This window comes from Saccostrea echinata, unplaced genomic scaffold (genome assembly GCF_033153115.1).
Source record: "Saccostrea echinata isolate AGI-Se365-2 ecotype Australia unplaced genomic scaffold, CSIRO_AGI_Sech_v1 ptg000001l, whole genome shotgun sequence".
Lineage (NCBI taxonomy): Eukaryota > Metazoa > Mollusca > Bivalvia > Ostreida > Ostreidae > Saccostrea > Saccostrea echinata.
The window spans coordinates 4,507,480-4,529,464 of NW_026889750.1; the positions used below are offsets into that span (position 1 = coordinate 4,507,480).

General features: G+C 34.8%; 2 protein-coding genes across 2 annotated transcripts; one reads left to right on the forward strand and one right to left on the reverse strand.

Annotated features, from left to right (window-relative positions):
- Positions 1-1,716: 1,716 nt before the first annotated feature.
- Positions 1,717-17,091, reverse strand: LOC133183680 (DNA helicase MCM9-like). The gene is made up of 19 exons (XM_061318607.1): positions 17,042-17,091; positions 16,105-16,201; positions 15,556-15,697; positions 13,199-13,310; positions 12,984-13,072; positions 11,018-11,111; positions 10,670-10,823; positions 10,196-10,325; positions 8,738-8,884; positions 8,502-8,565; positions 7,974-8,083; positions 6,605-6,751; positions 6,223-6,303; positions 5,831-5,966; positions 5,561-5,660; positions 3,774-3,874; positions 3,486-3,568; positions 3,263-3,341; positions 1,717-3,071 (listed from the first exon to the last, which is right to left on the reverse strand). Exons 1-19 carry the CDS (start codon positions 17,088-17,090, stop codon positions 1,735-1,737), a joined length of 3,252 nt encoding a protein of 1,083 aa, XP_061174591.1. The 5' UTR covers position 17,091; the 3' UTR covers positions 1,717-1,734.
- A 1,087-nt stretch (positions 17,092-18,178) lies between these two features.
- On the forward strand, positions 18,179-21,140 carry LOC133183691 (endoplasmic reticulum chaperone BiP-like). Its single transcript, XM_061318618.1, has 6 exons — positions 18,179-18,318; positions 18,514-18,993; positions 19,189-19,419; positions 19,686-19,845; positions 19,975-20,124; positions 20,246-21,140. The coding sequence occupies exons 1-6, from the start codon at positions 18,203-18,205 to the stop codon at positions 21,047-21,049; spliced, it is 1,941 nt and encodes a 646-aa protein (XP_061174602.1). The 5' UTR covers positions 18,179-18,202; the 3' UTR covers positions 21,050-21,140.
- The last annotated feature ends 845 nt before the right edge of the window (positions 21,141-21,985 follow it).

Below are 21,985 nucleotides of genomic sequence, written 5' to 3' on the forward strand. Positions count from 1 at the left end.
CAAACCATCCACTTCGAATATGTTCAAGGCATTAATGGAACAAGGAAATGAATATTACATGGTGTACTAAAAAGAGTAAACGACAATTCCCGACAAGGCTTCCTTGTATAGTGTACTATTTAAAGAAAGACTGAACAAGTATTTAAGGCATTTCCGTTGTTTATTTTTCGTCCATAGTGAACTTTCTGAAGGGATCAGGCATCACGCCTGTTTTTGGGTGCATTAGTGAGTTTTTGGGAAAGGACTTAAAAAACCACAACTGACAGCTGCTGTATAGATCAAAGGGAAAAAGAAGCCATGGCTGCAAGTCATAGAACGGCTACATCAACTAGAAAGTCCGAATTGCATTAACCAGGCGAATGATGTATAGCTTTGGGGATGCATTAGGTTACCTGGTATTTAGATATAAATATATTGCTTTGCTTCTATGGTGATTTTTTTTTCATCACATGCATGGAAGAGTTCCTACTTTTATTCTCGGCTGAATAAAAATTATCGAAAGGCAAACATTTCTCTTGTATATGTAGAAGTTGATCCACCCAATAACATACATGGGCTCATCCAACAATTTGTACTAAAATCTTTTAACAGAGTCATCAACAAAATTTTATACAACAATACTGCTGCCTAAAAATTTCAAATAGTTACATTGCTCTCTAAAGTATTAAGATAACCGTTAGTTACTAGTAAAATACGACTATCGCCATACAACAATCTTCCGATGTCTTTATGGCTTTTGCTAAGTATTCAAATCTTTACGTCAAGTTGCTTTATTACAGTTATTTCATTTTGAACTGTTCCATAGTACATTCCATATTCAGTTTGCTATTGGTAGAAGTCCTGTAGCGTAGGAGGCAAGAATCAATGACGTTAAATGTTTGCTGATCCTCCATGCACTTTCTTCCACTCACCTGTCTTTTGACTTCCATTTACGAGGGCATTTTATGTAACTTTTATTTTTTCTGCTTCAAGTTTATCAATTCCCCTTATTTTTAGTAAACGTATCTGAATCATGTACTGGCGTACAATCTAGTAACTATTGTGGCCCCGCCCTACCCCCAGGGGTCATGATTTTAACAATTTAGAATCTACACTATCCCAGGATGCTTCCACTTAAGTTTCAGCTTTTCTGGCCAAGTGGTTCTTGAGAAGAAGATTTTTTAATGACCCCACCCTATTTTTGTCTTTTCTTGATTATCTCCCCTTGTAAGGGGACTTGGCCCTTTATTTTAACAATTTACACTCCCCTTCACCCAAGGATACTTTGTACCAAGTTTGGTTAAAATTGGCCCAGTGGTTCTTGAGAAGAAGTTGAAAATGTGAAAAATTTACAGACGGACGGACAACGGGTGATCAGAAAAGCTCACTTGAGCTTTCAGCTCAGGTGAGCTAAAAAGGATGGAAATTAGGAAGCATGCAAAAGATTTAAAAGATTTGTGGTTGAATTGAAAACGAATCTGATAAACATCGGTAATGTTGACGTGCGGCGATACTTATCTGTTTTGTGTTTATCTTCACCTTCTAAAAAGTGTGATATATACCTTAATAAAAATTTAAGGCTTCAATTAAAATGGCTAGAGATTTTAGTATATAAAATTAAGTTGATGATTTCCTGTAATTAAAATATCTATAGTACCAGTGACATTTACTTTCGATCAACCCTCGTAAAACCATACAAGAAATCCACACAACTGTGTATACACAAGAACACTGTAATTGTTTTTTTAATTTATTTCAACCTATTTTGACTCTCTTTGATGGATTAAAATCAAATTCAAGGTTCAGATCATCTAAATCTTCAGTGTCTTCACAGTCTAGCTTAAAAATCGAGGACTTGAAAGAATTCACTTTGGTTAGCCATGATGGGCCACACAACACACTTTTTCCATCACTATTTTGCGATGGTTTTGGAATATCTGTTGAATTCTCTTCATTACTTGCCTTTCTTTCCTTGTCTACTTTGAAAATATTTCTAGATTGCGGTTGTAATTTTTCATCATAACTTTGAGAAAGTATATTTGAGACGTCGGTTTCCACAACACTTTTACTAAATGGTTGAATACCACTTTCACTTATTGATGAGCTTTTGTCTGAATCTGTACATTCTGTATCTGATCCTTTCTGAAATTTCTTCAGTTTTGTTAATGTTGATGGAGAGATTCTCTTCCTTTGACCTGACTCTGTTGGTGTTTGACGGGAAACTTTATCTGCACTTGATTCAGAAGTCCTGGTCTCCCCGTTTTTCTGTTCTGGAAACTGTGTTCTATCTTCTGTGCTTAAATTTAAATCAGCATTAAAATCCTTCCTACCATTATGTGGAGAGTTTTCATTCAAGACACAGTCTTTCTGTTCATCTACTTTTTGTTTTAATTTCCTTATCAAATTTTTATTCTTCTGTTTTCTTATCAATAAGTTTTGATCTTTTTCCTTCCTATACACAAGCTTTCCAGCTTGCTTTTCACTTCTACTACCATTTCCCTCCAGATCTTTTCCACAACTCTTTTCATCTTTGTCTTCATTTTCTGCAAGCCATTCTGTTTCAGAAGAGTTGCTCAAAGCAGATGGTGAAACATTTATCTTTGAAATCATATTTGTCAATGGATGTGCTACCTCAGACACATCAAATGACTGATGTTTGCCACCGCCTGAACCAGCAGATGGAATCTGGGTTGAGGTCATTGGGTGATTATCTGTTGCAAGAGAAATATCACCATCTGCTGTGCTTACATTGAACAAGTCCTGGAGTGATCTATCACAGACATTCTCCTCCCCTTTATCAGAGGTCAGATCTTGATTTCCATTCAACAATTTACCATAGTTTTCTTCCTGAGCTGGTTTTATTTTACCATTGTTTTCTTCCTGAGCTGGTTTTGTAAAATGTGACTCTTCTGGTTCAGAATCTGGTTTGTTTTGCTCTACCCTTTGATTCCTAAAAGCTATGGAAGTATTTGTATCTTCATGCATTACTTTATTTTGAATTTCCATGGTTTTCGCTGCCTCAAGAGCCGCCAATCTCTCAAATTCCTGTTGTAAAAGATCTTGTAATTCTAGCCTGTTTAGTACAAGGTCAGCTGCAACACCAAAAGTTACCTTCTATTAGCATTCATAAATGTACATATATTTTCAAATGAAATGATTTCAGCGTATCATACATGTATATAACATATAACTAGGATGTGAGTGAAGAGATGTCCCTCTACTTTTTCCAGTGATAAGCTGAAATGAAGTTAAATTTCAAAATCTTTCTTTTTTCCTATTTTACCTTGAACTTTGTATTCTTCTAAGGCACTCTCGGGAAATGCTGTATGGAGTGCATTGACACCTCCTAATAATGCAGCACCCTTAAAAAGTTAACATCATTACAAAACATATCTCTATGGATACAAATTGCTATCTGATCAACAACTTTCACATGGAATCAAAAATTAGTAGATATATCAGAGAGATACAAAATTTAACCAAAATTGAGGAATAGGTGTTAATACCTGCATGGTAGATTCCATCAACGTGACAGCAACGACAGCATCTTCCACTGTAACTTCATCCCTGAACATTAGCCTAGCATGAGCTGTTGTAAGTGCAACATAGATGATCTTTAATTAATGCATTGCAAAATATTTGAAGATCAAATTAATTCATAAGAACAGCATTTGCCAGAAAATGCTGTCAAAAGTAAATCTACATGTAGGATTTGACAATGTGTCATTTTTGTACATGGCACATATTTTTGTTGTGACAAAAGATTAGCATTATAGGAAATATTTTCAAAATACCTTGTGACAGTCGAATCATGCTTTGTAGTAAACGCATTGTGGTTCTTGCTGCATTACGGTCATCTGCTAATCTTTGTGCTTTGTAATATTGGCCAAGGACTCTGAAAAAGGAATTTAAAATCTTAAATAAGTGCCATATTACTCTTAACCTTTCACTCTATCTAAAGAAATATGTATAATTATTTGTCAGTTTCATCCAGAAATTCTTTATTGAAAGTAACAAAAAATGCAATTTGATTTACAGAACTTACTTCTACAATAAATATGAATGATCATCCTTTTTAAAAATAGGGACGGTGTTTATACGAGGGGTTATCAAAAAGTTCGTGGACTGACGCGATAAAATTAATAATATGTAGTCTTTGCTTACAAAATTTATGCGGAACATAAAACAACAAAAGTTTAAGAAATGTTGAAAATTTTAGCTTGATACGTTGATAATTTGCCAAATTATTCTAAAATTAAAAAGACTTTATGTGATCATCCGGCGCTGTCGCCGTTTAGTGTCATGACGTCCGTTTAACGTCATTGTTTCTTAATGTCCGCTCTCTCTACCTCATACACTTATCTTGATGAGATTACCTGGAGTTAAGTAAGGACTTAAACCCGTCTTATTTATATGAATTTACAATGTCATGAGCAGTTGTTTTCAATGCATATAATATTGTAAACGGATCTTTATGTGGGGAAAGATCCTCACTTGATTATGCCAGAATACTTAGCTTGTTGGAGTTCAATTTCTACCATTCATGATCAACGTCACTTTTCGACGTGACTGACTTTTGACACCCTGACTACAAATCGACACTAACTGTGCATATTTCATCTCTCTGAATCTTTTTGGGCATTAAAAAACAAGTACTCTGGATGCATTTTATTTTTCTGTAGCCAGTTTAAACATTCCTTAGGTCAATACCAGTTTTTCCAGGAGCGAAACTCTATAGAGTGTTTGAAAAAGAAACCTCTCACCCTTTTTGACGTTATTTTCAAGCCCATAATTGTTTGAACACTCCATATAAAATTTACGATAAAATTTCATAGAAATTACAGAATGGGGTAAAAATTGCAAATTTTACTGAACAAATGTGTCGTACCACATGCCTGAATTAACGAGATTATTTGATGACAAATACTCATATCTAAAGAGTTTTTCTCAGTTACACTCAGGTAGAAAAAAACGTCATATTAGAGGTTGCGCCGCCTGGACATACCTTTGCTTACAAAAACACTAACAATTTATTAAAAAATAAAAATTATGATTTATGGTTTATTCTATAGATAGAAAAGATGATGCTTACTAAATGTGTAAAAATTCATTGGTGTACCTAAAGCGGTTTTAATTTTATGACGCTAGTCCACGAACTTTTTGATAACCCCTCGTAGATGGTTCAATTTATGTAAAAAATAAAAAATAAAAATAAAAATAGCATAATAAAATTAAATTGAGAGTTAAAAATTAACTTATATAAGCACTATCAAGAAGACACTAAAATACAAATATACCATTCAATCAGAATTTTTAGCGAGGTTTCAATTTTGGCATTATTAGCAAAGGTTTTGGAGTTGTTAAAATTGAATATCGCTAACAATTTATTCCATAATGGTTGTGATAGATATCTTTCTTGACATTATAAAACCACTAAAATTAATCTTGCTAAAAATATATAAATTTTTGGGGATAAATCGCTAAATTTTTGTGTCACTAAAAATTCCCATTACATGGTAACGGACAATTACATGAACAAATCATTAACATTGAGTGCTATGGAAAAGTGTTACTATGTTACCTTGTAGCATCTGAGGTGAGTTGGGGATCAATTGTTTTTATGAGAGAGAGGTAAGCCTGCACTTTCTCCATACTCCAGATTGTCTTTGGGTCAATTTCTCCTGCAATGCAAGAAAATTTACTCCAGTCATTATTTCTACACATTTTTCATGAGTGTCCTCATGGAACTTTTGTTTTAGTTATTGTTTATCAATAATGCAGTTTTCCATACATTATTTTAAACATTGGTCTTTAAGAACAGTTCTTATTCATAAGGCACTGAGTAACAAACCTAGAGGGTCTTTGTTTTCTAGAATGAAGCTAGACACCACTCTGTCCCAGTCTTCATTCTGTGAGTCCAGGAGCACCAGGACAAGGTCAAACCTGCTCAGTAGTGGACTGGCCAGGGCAATGTTTACACTTAAGCTCTGTAATTAGATTCATTCATAACAACTCTAATGACAAACTGAAATAAAATGTACATATACATGTACTAGGTAGACATACTTGTATATATCAAATTGAATATCCATGTGACATACATGTGTATTTTAAACACTACCAGTATTTTAACCTTTGTTTACATATGCCTTATATGCCTTGTTATAACTGTTGCTTGGATATTTTAAAAACTTTTATTATTATGACAAAAAGTAGAAAAGGCATTACAATGAATTAAACTACCTGATCTGGATCATATTGACCTTTAGGATTTGTGGCTGCTAAAATAGTTGTCCTGGTGTCCAGTTTACAAACCATACCAGCCTGTAAATGATTGTTTATGTTCTTCAATAATGTAACATGTATTCTGCATCTGAGCACCTACATGGACTTTGACATGAAGTTATCATTCATACATTATCATTTTTTTTCAAAGTTTTTTTTCAATTAAGGTTCAGCAAAGATAAACAAAAAGGTCCTGCAGAATTTTCAATTTTTTCATAACATTCCTGATATACATGTATTTAAATTTCCCTAAAATCTCTTTTATCAAAAAAAAAAAAAGAACTTCAGGAGGCATTGCATAACAATTTATATTACTACATATCAATACTCAATATTTTACCTTAGCTACACTGATGGTCTGCTGTTCCATTGCTTCATGAATGCTAGCCTTGTCATGTTCCCGGATGCTGTTGAATTCATCAATACAACACAGTCCCCCATCTGCCAGCACTAGAGCACCTGCTTCTAATTGCCACTCCCCACTGTCCTGTTGGGTATACAGAAATATCAGTTTTCTGGTTTACAAAGCTCATAATGCAGATCATGCACAGTGTAAAAATAGATTTTAAAAAAATCAGATGTCAAAACTGTATACCGGTATGTCAATTACTGATTGCTTTTAAAGTTTTTGTTTTTAATATTTAATGTACTCCAAAAATATATTTAAAATACAGTCATGAATGAATTTTTATGTACATTTTTACCCAAGTACAATCATTCACAAGATTATTTTCTAAGACATAGACATATAATTGTTTGTATGTTTTCAATTTTTGAATACATCTCTTTGCCCTTGCTTCTGCAAAGGGACCAAGAGCCTAAAGAGGGAGTTATTATACAAAAGATTTAGTAAAACCTTTTAAAATCATTTCCTTTACAGGAATGTCTGTCTGCTTGTATTGAAAAAAAAAATGCTATCTATATATCTGGTATGAAAAGAAACAACAACAGGATAATGCCTGAAAACTTTCACTTTCCAAGGACTTGGCTATGCTTTTGATCAGGACATAAAAATGAAGTTTAAATCAGTACACAATGGTATCTAAAATGCAATGCATTTCACAATCTTAAAAAGAAAATGTGTTTTTAAAGCAACATATTCATATCCCTCATTTTACAAATAACTTGCAGGGCTCGACAATAACTTTTTTTCCTACTTGTTCATTCGGACAAGTGACCAAGACATTTACTTTTCCGAACTTCAACTTCACTTGTCCGAAAATTTTTCAGCAAAGATCTAATACTGTCAACTGGAAAACTAAATTAAGTCCATTACATGTGCTTGATGTTATTTATAAATACAACAAACATATAAAACAAAATTTTATCTAGATTTTCTGTCCTGACAACAACATAAATGTTTACAAGTGAAACTGTCAACATAAAACAGAATCCAAACTTCATAAGTCTCATGCCTTTGCAGTAGTACGCAATAAGTGAACTTCGATCCCGATCGATTGTGAACTCAATTACATAGCGATCCATATCGGGATCGAAGTTCGGTTTTTATGTACTGTTTCCGTCTATAAGGTACTGTAAACTTTCAACAGTCAATCTTTAATTATTTGGAGACTTTTTTACATTAAAATGCACTTGTCCAATTGGACAAGTGCCCAGCAATATCCACTTGTCTGTAATTTTTTTTCACTGGTACATGTACCAGACAAGCGGACAAGCGTTAATGTCGAGCCCTGAAGTTGACTTCTTACCTTGACAGCTGTCACAGTCAACCCTGCACTCGTACTGCCTATCCCAGTTGTCAACACGGATCGGGGGGTTATCTTGGCAGCATACTTCAAAAACTGAGATTTTCCAGTACCTGAAATTTGTTACAAATATGAATATTATTTGTCATGTTGTTATGATCAAAATCCCTCTTTGCTTATGCATAAAAATTCCCCACTTCACTACTGTGTATTTGAGTTTTGCACTTTACACTGAAAGATTAACTAGAGGTACTGTGAGCTTAATAAATTATACCCCCTACCACAATTTTATTGGAAGTGTCCATATAAAATTGTTTAAATGTGACTTGAACTTGCCTAAATGACCATGGTTAAATAATATTATACATGTACCCCCTCTGGTCTTAGGTAATCTTTATGTGAAATATGGACATTCAAAGTTTCTCCATTAGAGAATTATAGATATGACATAAATTTACACTTTTTTCAGTGATAATAAAACAAGAAATTTTTATCTACAAGATTGATCATTTCTTGATGTATTCCCCTTACCTGGATCTCCCACCATCAGCATGTGGATTTCTCCTCGTACTCTAGTTCCAGAATCATCAATACGCTGAACAACATGATAAATCAAAATTGATTGATGGTGTCAGTGAACAAGATATAATTTGACAGAGTTTTGCACTAAAAGTCAGTCACTTTATTGTATGTTGTCATCATTATTTTACATTAATTATTTCAATTCATGTTTTATTAGAAAATTTTGAATGAATTAGATATCATACCTGGACCCCTCCTGCTAGGACGAGGGCCACAGCCAGTTTGACCACATACAATCCATACACCTGTGGACAGAGACTGGCCAGTATCTGATTCCTGGCAGTCAGAGGGTCATGTCTGTTGTCCTCCCAAAACTTTATAATCTCAGACTTCTAAATCCCAAAGTCATCAAACATAATCCAAAGTCAAATTTGATTACATAAAGGACAACTACTGTAAATCACTTTTTATTTGTGAGAATGTAAATATCCTGTTATTACGCCAGAATTACATTCTCATCTTTATTTTTATTTAGGATAGGATATATAAAGCAATAAACAGTTTTCATGGAAATTTAGTCTTGCTTACAAATACCTTTCTTGCGAAAATAAGTGTCGCGAAAATTTGGTGATCTACAGTAAACTGGATATTGTTTGGATACACTGCTTTTGCATTAGGGCTGTCACGATTAACCAAAATATCAGTTAACCGTGAATCAAAATCTTCGGTTTGATTTGGTACGTTTTTCCCGGATTTCAATTCGATTCAGGTTTGATTTTTTCAAACTAACATCTGCTGTTGTTAAGTGCATTCTGATTGGTTAACTGGAAGAAATGATGGCAAATCATGTTAATGTAAACAAAAACACAAAAATGGCCGAGAGGAAGTCAGCGGGGGACTACTAGAGAGAATGTTCTATCGTTAAAATGATAAATGTCATACGGACCCGGTTGTCCTGAGACACAGTCAGATTATTCTAACTAGGGGACTACTTCCATTTTCTACAGAAAGACAGCACAGAAAATTAGTGCATTTAGGCCACAATTATCAGCAATGCAGTATTCTGAATTTAGAGGACCTAACACAGTGCTTCGAAATTTCATATTTCTTTTTAATATTGACATCGTTTTGAATGTGAAATTAATCACTGTGTTGTTACGACAGCAATGTTGTCGGCTGTTTGATATCGTGTTGGTGAATCAAAAATCAGGGATCCAACCGTAATTTCTATTGTGGCAAAATAGCTTTTGTAAGCAATCACCAATACTTTTAGGTTTAGCATATGCAATCATGGACGTTTTATTTGAAAGATTTGTATGCATGTTTTCTCTTTTAAAACTAATGACCAAAATTTTAATAACTTGAATTTCAGACATTTAATACTTGGTTCATACTTTGTAATTAGAACATTAGGTATTTCCTTTGCTTTCTTTGTTTTACATTCCATATTATCTTAATAATTCTGATAAAAGTGTGTTTCATTATTTATTTTGAATTATCAAACATTACAAATTTTATACAAAAATAAAAACGGTTCTATTTCTTATAATCAAATCGAAATTATTCGAAAATCAAGGTTTTTTGTTTGAACCGAATCGATTCGAAAATTTTCTGATTCGTGGCAGCCCTATTTTGCATGTTTATCAGGTTACATAGAATGGCAATAGAGGACATTTGGCCAATAAAGAGGACCTTTAGCTTACCAGTTCTTGAGTGACCAGCACCGTGTTCCTCTGTTCATTAGTAACCAGTATGTGGTTTGCCTCTAGAACCATTTCGATGTCACATTTGGAGTCCACAGACGAAGGTCGCCATCTTCTTCTCACTGTGCCACTGGATATGCAATAATGAGAGATGAATGGTCAAAAGCATTTTGGTGTTGTGTATTAGTTTTATATCCTTTCCAGTAATTATTTACAGTAATTATATTTGAAAATAAAAATTTTCTCTGGACATATGCTGTTAGTCACAAATGTCATGTTCAATTTTCAACATTTAGTTAATGTCTTGAAGAACAAATACCTCATCACTCCAATTCAAAATGATTCACCTAGCTTGCTCAAATGAATTCAAATCATTTGTTACATTTCAATTTACCAACAATGTGAGCCTACACCCATCTTATTCTCATACTTTAACTTCAGTAGTTTTCAAAGCTTTAATGTTATGACACTGACCAGATGATGACATCATCACCAGCTTTACATCCGTCCACTAGATCATCCAGCACGATGACCCACATTGACCTTGGGATGGTCCCCACGGCCAGACGCTGGACTTGTTCCTGGATCTTAATCTCTTGATAGTTTCGACACTTCTGTGGCTGACCCCCTTTTGGAAATTTTCAACACTTATAAATTAGCATTCTTGAATCTTATTACACTAGAACAGTATGCCTGTTATTCATGAAGCACAAAAGTTATTTTGAAAACATGTCTGAATATTCAATATGAAGTTCCTTTACATACAAATGAATTACTCTTTCCCCCTCCCAAAAACTAAATTTTTTACCAAAATTGACTTACCTGTGTCTGAAAGCGAGGTGAAGTTGAAAGAATTGCACGTTTCATTGGAACATTTGCTGGGTTTGGCAAGATTGAAAAACTGCTCTAAATCTGCCTGTTGTAAGAAAGGGAAAAAATCTACATGCTGAACATGTATAAAATTATAAATATGTACAGAACAAAATTTAAAGGGGCATGGACACAGATTTGAAGTTTATATCCTTCAAAATTTTTGGTAGAATTTCGGAACTTACATATTTCAAGAGCATCTCAGATGAATATATTATGAAAACCTGTGTAAAAACGTCTTTTATCTGAAAATTATCAAAACTACTTATTTTGGGTGTTTTTGTTTGTCAAACATCCTTGACTTTCATGAACTAATTTTTCCTTAAAAATTAAGGAGATGGGAAATCTGAGGTGTATTAAACAAGAGGCCCATGGGCCACATCGCTCACCTGAGTACATTGGCTGGGCAAAAGCACAAATCAGTTCAGTATTGAAAAGATTTAGAGGGGGGGGGGGGGGGGGGGGCTTGAATTTTAAACTACCTGATGATGCTTCCATGTCAATATAACAAATGGCTTTGCTGTACTTGAGAAGATTTTTAAAAAAAATTTCCCATATATTCCTTTGTAAAAATTTGATTCCCCATTGTGGCTCCTCCCTATCCCAGGGGTCATCATAGGAACAAACTTGAATCTACACTACCTGAGGATGCTTCCATATCAAAATGACTAAACATGACTTTCTGTTCTTGAGAAGAAGATATTTTCCTATTTGTTCCTATGTAAAATTTTCGATCCCCCATTGTGGCCCGACCCTATCCCCGGGGGTCATCATTTCAACAAACTTGAATCTACACTACCTGAGGATGCCTCCATATCAAAATGACTAATCATGGCATTGCAGTTCTCCAGAAGAAATTTTCCTATATATTTCTATTCAAGACTTTGATCCTCCATTGTGGCCCCACCCTACCCTGGGGGTCATGATTTGAACAAAATAGAATCTACACTACCTGATGATGCTTCCATATAAATATGACCAATCAGGGCTTTGCTGTTCTTGAGAAGAAGATTTTTAAAGATTTTTCCTATATATTTCAATGTAAAACTTTGATCGTCCATTGTGGCCCCACACTACCCCCGGGGATCATGATTTGTACAAACTTGAATCTACACTACCTGATGATGCTTCCATATAAATATGACTTATCATGGCTTTGCAGTTCTTGAGAAGATTTTTCCTATATATTTCTATGTAAAACTTTAATCGTGCATTGTGCCCCCCCTACCCCCCGGGGGCATGATTTGAACAAACTTGGATCTGCACTACCTGAGGATGTTTCCACATGAGTTTCATCTTTCCTGGCCCTATGGTTCTTGAGAAGATTTTTAAAAGATGCTATTCATTTTTCACTAATTTTTAATTATCTCCCCTTGAAAGAGGGCATGGCCCTTCATTTGAACAAACTCTTCATCCAAGGATACTTTGTGGCAAGTTTGGTTGAAATTGGCCCAGTGGTTCTGGAGAAGAAGTTGAAAATGTGAAAAGTTTACAGGCAGACGGACAGACATACTACAGACAAAATGTGATCAGAAAAGCTCACTTGAGCTTTCAGCTCAGGTGAGCTAAAAATATATTAAAACCATAATGAAGAAAAATAAAAATGTAAGAAAGCAAAAGCAACACACCAGTGTTGTCAGTTTTTGATCAGTAATGTGAGCAATGTCAGAAAATCAAACACACCCGATAAATGTAAACATTACGTAACAAAAACAGAGCTCTTCCAATGTTTACAAACACAGGAGTTTTGTGTAAGGTTATGAAGAATGCTGTTGTCATCCAGCATTAAAAATTTTCATGCAGCTTCAAATCATTAAACTGAAGTATTTTTCAAATAAAAATAGAACTCAAAATTGTAAACAAAATATCAATGCAAGTGTGTCCATGTCCCTTTAAAGGGAGAAAAAAAAAAACTTACTTGCACGGTACAGACATTTCTGCACTTTGTACACAGAAAGTCTCTCTCATACTCCAACATTTTCATGACTGTCGTTCTTATCACTGTTCCTTATTGAAGAAAAAGAGGTTAATTAATCCACATAAAACTAGAAAATGTGACCTATAAAGACTATATACCAATATACGTATAAAATAATTCATTTGTTAAACATACTAGTCATTTTAAATTAAAACCTGTGATAGCGAGAAAGTTCCCAACATCCCCCGCCCTAGGTAGTGTGGTTCTGTGTAGCTCCGGACAAACAGGAAGTGACATCACTCGGGCATGGATATTTTTCTTCACACCCTGTGTGTAACAGGTGATATATAACTATGTACATTCCACATAAAGATAAAAATATTTCTAGCATTTATTAATCACATAAAACAATTTTTTTGTGAGGTCTTCTAGTGCAGTGAAAGACAGCTACTAACCCTTTGCAATTCTAAAGATCTGTTTCATAATATGCATATAAGAATGTAAATGGTGACTTTAACAAGAGGCCCAGGGGCCATATCGCTCACCTGGCTAGGAAAAGGCAGAAATCACTTCAATCTTGAAAGGTTGAAAAGTTTAAATATAAAAGTGGTTGGTGGGGGGGGGGGGGGGGGGGGGGGGTCAGGAATTGAACAAATTTGAATCTACATTATCTGAGGATGCTTCCATTTAAATATGACCAATCATGGCTTTGCTGTTCTTGAGTAGAAGATTTTTAAAGATTTAACCTATGTATTCCTATGTAAAACTTTGATCACCCATTGTGGCCCCACCCGACCCACAGGGGTCATGTTTGAACAAACTTGAATGTACACTATCTAAGAATGCTTCCATATAAATATGACCAATCATGGCTTTGCTATTCTTAACAAATAGTTTTTTTTAAAGATTTTTACTATGTGTTCCAATGTAAAACTTTGATGGCCCATTGTGGCCCCACCTGACCCCCGGGGGTCATGATTCGAACACATTTGTATGTACACTATCTGAGGATGCTACCATATAAATATGACCAATCATGGCTTTGCTATTCTTAACAAATTGTTTTTTTTTTTTAGAATTTTTACTATGTGTTCCTATGTAAAACTTTGATCGCCCATTGTGGCCCCACCCGACCCCCGGGGGTCATGAGTTGAACAAATTTGAATGTACACTATCTGAGGATGCTACCATATAAATATGACCAATCATGGCTTTGCTGTTCTTAAGAAGAAGATTTTTACTATGTGTTCCTATGTAAAACTTTGATGGCCCATTGTGGCCCCACCCGACCCCCGGGGGTCATGAGTTGAATAAATTTGAATGTACACTACCTGAGGATGCTTCCATGTAAATATGAGCAATCATGGCTTTGCTGTTCTTGAGAAGAAGATTTTTAAAGATTTTTCCTATATATTCCTATGTAAAACTTTGATCGCCCATTGTGGTCCCACCCGACCCCCGGGGGTCATGAGTTGAACAAACTTGAATCTACACTACCTGAGGATGCTACCATATAAATATGACCAATGATGGCTTTGTTGTTCTTGAGAAGAAGATTTTTAAAGATTTTTCCTATATATTCCTATGCAAAACTTTGATCGCCCATTGTGGCCCCACCCGACCCCCGGGGATCAAGATTTGAACAAATTTGAATCTACACTACCTGAGGATGCTTCCATGTAAATATGACCAATTATGGCTTTGCTGTTCTTGAGAAGAAGATTTTTAAAGATTTTTCCTATATATTCCTATGTAAAACTTTGATCGCCCATTGTGGCCCCACCCTACCACCGGGGGTCATGATTTGAACAAACTTGAATCTACACTACCTGAGGATGCTTCCAAGTAAATATGACCAATCATGGCTTTGCTGTTCTTGAGAAGAAGATTTTTGAAGATTTTTCCTATATATTCCTATGTAAAACTTTGATCGCCCATTGTGGCCCCACCCGACCCCCAGGGGTCATGATTTGAACAAACTTGAATGTACACTATCTGAGGATGCTACCATATAAATATGACCAAGTATGGCTTTGCTGTTCTTGAGAAGAAGATTTTTAAAGATTTTTCCTGTATATTTCCTATGTAAAACTTTGATCGCCCATTGTGGCCCCACCCTACCCCCGGGGGTCATGATTTGAACAAACTTGAATCTACCCTACCTGAGGATGCTTCCACATAAGTTTCATGTTTTCAAGCACAGTGGTTCTTGAGAAGAAGATTTTTTAATGATGCCATTAATTTTTCACGAATTCTTAATTATCTCCCCTTGGAAGAGGGCGTGGCCCTTCATTTGAACAAACTTGAATCCCCTTTACCCAAGGATACTTTGTGGCAAGTTTGGTTGAAATTGGCCCAGTGGTTCTTGAGAAGAAGTCGAAAATGTGAAAAGTTTACAGACGGACAGACGGACAGACAGACGGACAGACGGACTACAGACAAAATGTGATCAGAAAAGCTCATTTGAGCCTTCGGCTCAGGTGAGCTAAAAAAAAAGCCTAAAATATAAGTGATATTTAACCACAAAATATGATGGTTAAATTGTTATGAAATTACATGTACAGAATACTACCATATCATCTTTCTCTGAGTGTGTTTCCATAACAACACTCTGGGCTTCCAGGAGAGCAAGGTCAAAGAACCTCAAGGTCTTCTCTGGACATGACAGAAGCACGTCACAAACCATCATGTTGTTCTCAAACAGTGTCAAAGCACTACAAGTTACAATAGAAAATACATTACAAGCAGTCTCTAGTCTCAAACAGTGTCAAAGCACTAGAAGTTACAATAGAAAATACATTACAAGTAGTCTCTAGTTCTCCTCAGGTCACAGATTGTTGTATCAACAAATTATTATAGGTCTTTTAGTTTCACTGGCTTTCACCTCAGCTGTGATAGTGTTTTATTTGGTAATTACTAGTCTGGCAATAATAAATTGTCCATATGCTTCTGGATGAACTGATGTTGAGTAATATTTATACATGTATTCTTAAATTTTAGCATATTGTAAAGAGGATATGAAGAATTTGTACGAGTGTATAACTGGTCAATGAAATCCCGAAATTTTGACTGCTTTCCTGTGTTTTCTGCAAAATTTTGATTCTGGTCTAAATCAACTTACTTTACAGATATGGAAAAGTGGTCATTCTGATCTTCATGAAGTAAAACGTCTACCAAATCATTTCGATGATGTTCCAATGAAAATTCCAACAGAGCATCTGTATGAAAAATTTCATTAACCCTAGTTAGTACTTCACTACACAAGTTATTGATAAAGAAATAATGAGAACCATTCTATACAAAAAAAAAAAAAAAAAAAAAAAAAAAACATTCAAAACCTTAAAACTGAGATTGAAGAATATTTGTTCAAGTTTAAGATTTTTTTTCTCATCATCAAAACATGCAAAATGTGATCATTATCAATTGTATAGTGAACAATTCTAAAATTAGCAATTGCATGCTTACATGTATGTTAATATGGACTTTGTACATTAGGTTACAGATCTCTATGATTATGAACACCCATGTATGGCAAGTATGTGTACTGAATCTTTAAAAAAAATTGTCTGCAGCCTTCTACATCAAGCTGCCATCCTCTGTCACGGCATTCCGGCCTTGTTAAAAAAGTTAATGTCAGTGTATGGTTTTTTTTTTTGTTTTTGTTTATTTTACACGACTACCTTTTCTTAACTGAGTATCTAGTAGGTAGAAAGAATTTCCATTCATATTGATTATCTGTAAATAAATATATATCGATACATGTATACAGTACACATCAAACGTACAATGTACACTATATAACCTTTAGTCAGTCAGCTTCAGTACGGAAATACACTGTAAGCAGTCAAAACAAACTCATGAAACTGCCCAAATGTACACATGCCATTATTTCACACCTCATAACTGATAGAAACCATTCACAGAGAAAAATGTAAATCCGGTCAAAACCCATCTGTTACTAGCCACTGTGTATTTTCTGTTTGGCATTTGGGTTTAACCAGCAGTCAACAGTGGTCCACATTACAGTCAAAGTGATAGAGATGTCGTGTAATTTTTACCTTTCAAGTCTTTGCACTGATCGCCTGATTTATCTTCTTCAATTTCCATGGCAAACTACAATCTACAAGAACATCACTAAATACGCAGTTTTTAATGTTTTTGTTATCACGATTAACGTTCTCAGACTCATGACTGTTTACTTTGTCATTCCCGCTTTCTAGAAGTCACCAACTAGAACCAAGTCCGTACAAAATTCCGGAAAATTAAAAATAATAAATTAGATTAGTTATCAAAGAATTTCTTTTTTTTTCTTTCTAAGAACTAAAAGAATTGCGTTTTGCATTGTGCATGATAAAAATGTTATGTTAATAATGAATCATTCAATAGAATTTACTTTTTTTACTTTGCATAATCTTCTGAGTTATCGTTCTTTTATTTACATTCTAAAAATAAACAGGGGTTTTACGTTTGTACACGTTGACTTTTCAAATAGATGATGAAATAATAAGACCTAACTTACAGCGCAAAAGTAAATTCTCAAAACCAATCAAATTACAACACATGAAATAAAGTAGTATAAATACCCCAAGACCTGAATGTCAAAATTATATTCAACCTAATCTACCACAGAGAATATAATAAGTGAAAATTTGAAATCATACACAGCTAACTTTATACAGGTAAGATTCGGACGCTGATAAATATTATAGGAGTTACTACATATATAACTCATTCTATATTTTTTTATTCTAAGGAAAATTAATAAATATTTATCTTTTTTTTATTTATTCAACAATATTTTTTTTAATTATTACTTTATAAATTAATTCTTTTAAAACTATGATTCAATCTGTTCATTTTAATGTACAAAATTATCAATGCAATTAGAATTCAAGTACCTGATATTACTTTAACTATAGGCATGCCTTTCTTTAATAAAAGAATAATATCTTTTTTTTATTCGTAAATACATCGTTACATTATTCTCGCGGGTTTTATATCCATTCGGAAAGACCCATAGCCTGCGACGATGCCGTAAATGTAGTTTCTGTATGTTAACATTGCTAATAACTATATTTAATTCACTTAAAACATTTATCTTTTTCTCTTTAAAGCTTTAAACCCGAGAAGTGAGAAATCAAAAGGAAAGAAAAAAGTAAAAATTAAACATTTGAGAAATTCACATCGCAATCATGAGGATCAAAAAACAAGGAAGGAAAATGATGCTCAGCACAATCTTACCATTGACGCTTCTATCCCTGGTGGCTTCCACGTCAACTACCGCAGACAGGACAGATCCCGTAATAGGAATAGATTTAGGAACCACTTACTCATGGTAATTATAGCTTAAAATTCAACACACTGTATTTATGGAATAAACTTGACAGTATCGATATCAGAGCTTTTAGAAAATTGTTCCCTTTAGAAAAAAAATATTGAGGACAATTCAACTAATATTTATGTATTTATCTTAACTTGCTTCCACAAAGGACATTAATTTTTTAATATAATTAATAAATTTATGTTTCAGTGTTGGAATTTTCAAAGATGGACATGTTGAAATTCTTCCGAACGAGCAAGGCAATCGAATCACTCCATCTTACGTTGCTTTCAATGCTGACGGCGAAAGGCTGATAGGCGACGCTGCCAAAAACCAACTGACGTCAAACCCTAAAAATACAATATTTGACGTCAAAAGATTGATAGGACGGGAATGGGACGACCCCACTGTACAGAAGGATGTGCAATATTATCCCTTTAGCATCATTAACAAACACAACAAACCACACATCAAAGTACTTGTTGGCGAGCAAGAGAGGGTGTTTGCTCCAGAGGAAATTTCCGCCATGGTGTTGAGCAAAATGAAGGAAATAGCCGAAGGATACCTCAAACAAAACGTCACCCGGGCTGTTATTACAGTTCCAGCTTATTTCAACGACGCCCAACGTCAGGCAACAAAGGATGCCGGGACGATTGCAGGCCTAGAGGTGCTCCGAATTATCAATGAACCGTACGTATTATTTTAAGTAAAGGTTTTTAGATACTTACGAACAGCGACCACTCTCATATATTTTTACAATAGTCTTTCTTACATTTTTCCATCTTGATTTGACTGTAAATTTTCAATGCACTAGTGTTTTGATAAATGTTTTTATTGTATGGGTATCTATTCAGAATTAAAAATAACTTCTTTTCGTCTAAATAGAACCGCAGCTGCCATTGCCTATGGACTCAATAAAAAGGGTGGGGAAAAGTCTGTCTTGGTGTTTGATTTGGGAGGAGGAACATTCGATGTATCGCTCTTGACAATTGACCAGGGAGTGTTCGAAGTCGTTGCTACTAGTGGAGACAACCATTTGGGAGGAGAAGACTTCGACCAACGTGTTATGGAATTCCTGATAAAGAAACACAAGAAAAACACTGGCGTGGATCTAAGGTTCGTACCTAATCACTACTAGTAGTTATCTACGCCTTTTCATTTCTATATATGCTTTATGATTAAGGTTGAGCTTGTCAAAAGTAAAGAGTTAGGCACCCAGTTTGATACAGCCTATTCATGATTCACACTTAGTAAAATGAATAAAAATTTAAATCTAAGCAAAGTATTATTTATTAGATATCAGTTATAATTTAAATCACATCCTCTCTATCACATTATTGGCTTTTCATATGCCCTCATGTTGTATTGGTTCAAATTTACAGGAAAGATAATCGTGCTCTACAGAAGCTACGCCGAGAAGTGGAGAAAGCCAAGCGAACACTCTCCTACCGCCACGAAACACGTATAGAAATCGAGGCTCTCTCTAATGGCGAAGACTTCTCCCACACTCTTACAAGAGCTAAATTTGAGGAGCTCAATATGGTATGTTTTGGAAATACAAAAGCTTTATAATGTTCACTAATGATTTCCCTTCATCATAGTAAATATTAATTTGCTTTAAACTACGGTAACATTTGATATTTTATTTATTTTTTTCCCGAATCCTTCCAGGACTTGTTCCGGTCAACATTGAATCCTGTGAAACAAGTACTCAAGGACGGAGACATGAAAAGATCCGACATTGATGAAATCATTCTAGTGGGAGGTTCCACACGTATTCCCAAAATACAGCACCTTGTGAAGGAATTCTTCAACGGAAAGGTAATATATCACACATTGATAAGAAAACAGATTATTTATTCAGAAGCATGGAATATATTTGAAGGAAAAGAAAAAAACGCAACCTGTTAATATTTTTTTTAAATGTAAACTGTTTTTGTAGGAGCCTAGTCGAGGTGTGAACCCAGACGAATCGGTGGCTTATGGTGCGGCGGTTCAGGGGGCTGTGCTCAGTGGTGCTGACGAAATAAGTGACGTTCTTGTTGTTGACGTCAATCCACTTACTTTGGGTATAGAGACAGTAGGCGGAGTTATGACAAAACTCATTCCACGCAACTCCCCCATTCCCAACAAAAAGTCACAAATATTTTCAACAGCAGCCGACAACCAGCCATCCGTGACTATTCAAGTATTCGAAGGTGAACGACCCATGACTAAACACAACCATCTGTTGGGAACATTTGAATTGACTGGGATACCCCCGGCTCCAAGAGGAGTTCCTCAAATTGAGGTCACATTTGAAATCGATGCAAACAGTATTCTGACAGTATCGGCGGAAGACAAAGGAACCGGAAGTAAGAATAAAATTACCATTCAAAATGACAATAACCGGATATCCCCGGAGGAGATAGAAAAAATGGTGAAAGACGCTGAAATGTTTGCCGAAGAAGACAAAAAAGTAAAAGAAACTATTGATGCAAAAAATGATCTGGAACATTTTGCATATTCAATTAAAAATCAGAATAGTGAAAAAGGACAACTTAGTGAAAAACTTAGCGAGGAAGATAAATCAACGATTAAGGAAGCAGTGGAATCTACCATAAGCTGGGTGGAGTCAAACCCCAACGCTGAACTAAATGATCTCAAAGAAAAAAAAATAGAGTTAGAGAACATAGTGCAACCAATCACAAGCAAGCTTTATAAAGAAAGCCAGAGTTCAAAGGCCAAGGAACGAGAGGACCTTTAATGGACATGTGTTCTATGAGCATTTGATCTGTGATATTATCATAAATGAAATGTCCCTTCACTATTTATTTCCATAAATATTTATGTATAGTTTTCATTTTCATTCCTTTCATACAATGCAACCGCAATGCAGTATTGTTATGAACTGATGTTAATTGTTTAAATATTTGTATGTTTTTTTAAATAAAAAATCTAAGAAAAATATCTTTCTTGCCTGAACATTCTTTTATCTATAGCATATTCCAGTAAGACAAGAATGTTAATTTTTGGATTTGGATCGATTATTTCACAGCAAAACTATGTTTTGTTTTCTTTTTGTTAAGAGTTTTTCTTCACTCAGGTGACATATTGCTATCCGTTCTCGTTTGTCAATTTTCGTCGTCCGTCTTTTGAACATTTCCGTTTCTTCTCTACAATCATGGAATCAATATCAACCAACTTTGTTATATAGCATATACAGAAAAATGTGAATTTCATAGGTTTTGCCTTCATGGGGCCTGAACGATGTAGTCAAAAATTAATGCAATTGGTATTCAAAAATCCATTAATCTTCAATCTTACCCCTGGTCATCAAGCAATCAAACTGTGGGCATGATTATTGTTAACAATGATCCCAGTTAACCTAAATTGTGAAACTCATTGCTATTTGGTCAGGGTTCAGGCCCTATGGTAGGACTTAGTTGGTCATATATAGTTAAAAAAAGGCTATAAGGAAATCACGGGGCCCTCGAATTTTTCTTGATATCCATATAAGGAACATAGTGAAAAGAATTCTACAGGATTCGTAAAAAAAAATTTCAAATTTACTAATGGGCATCTTGCAGTCACTCAGTCAAATTGTTTGCATGATTATATAATTAACGCTAGGCCTTGTACTAAAATGTAAAAATTCATACCCGGCCCCTTGGTCCATGGTTCAGGACCAAGAGGGGGTTAA

What these genes read in the sequence shown, in the direction of transcription:
- LOC133183680 (XM_061318607.1), bottom strand. Translation starts at nt 17,090, where the DNA reads ATGGAAATTGAAGAAGATAAATCAGGCGATCAGTGCAAAGACTTGAAA. An exon ending in GAACTTTCTCGCTATCACAG is followed by an intron (nt 13,073 to 13,198) that starts GTTTTAATTTAA and finishes TTCTTCAATAAG; the next exon opens with GAACAGTGATAAGAACGACA. An exon ending in GAAATGTCTGTACCGTGCAA is followed by an intron (nt 11,112 to 12,983) that starts GTAAGTTTTTTT and finishes TTCTTACAACAG; the next exon opens with GCAGATTTAGAGCAGTTTTT.
- LOC133183691 (XM_061318618.1), top strand. Translation starts at nt 18,203, where the DNA reads ATGATGCTCAGCACAATCTTACCATTGACGCTTCTATCCCTGGTGGCT. An exon ending in CTCCGAATTATCAATGAACC is followed by an intron (nt 18,994 to 19,188) that starts GTACGTATTATT and finishes TCGTCTAAATAG; the next exon opens with AACCGCAGCTGCCATTGCCT. An exon ending in AGGAATTCTTCAACGGAAAG is followed by an intron (nt 20,125 to 20,245) that starts GTAATATATCAC and finishes CTGTTTTTGTAG; the next exon opens with GAGCCTAGTCGAGGTGTGAA.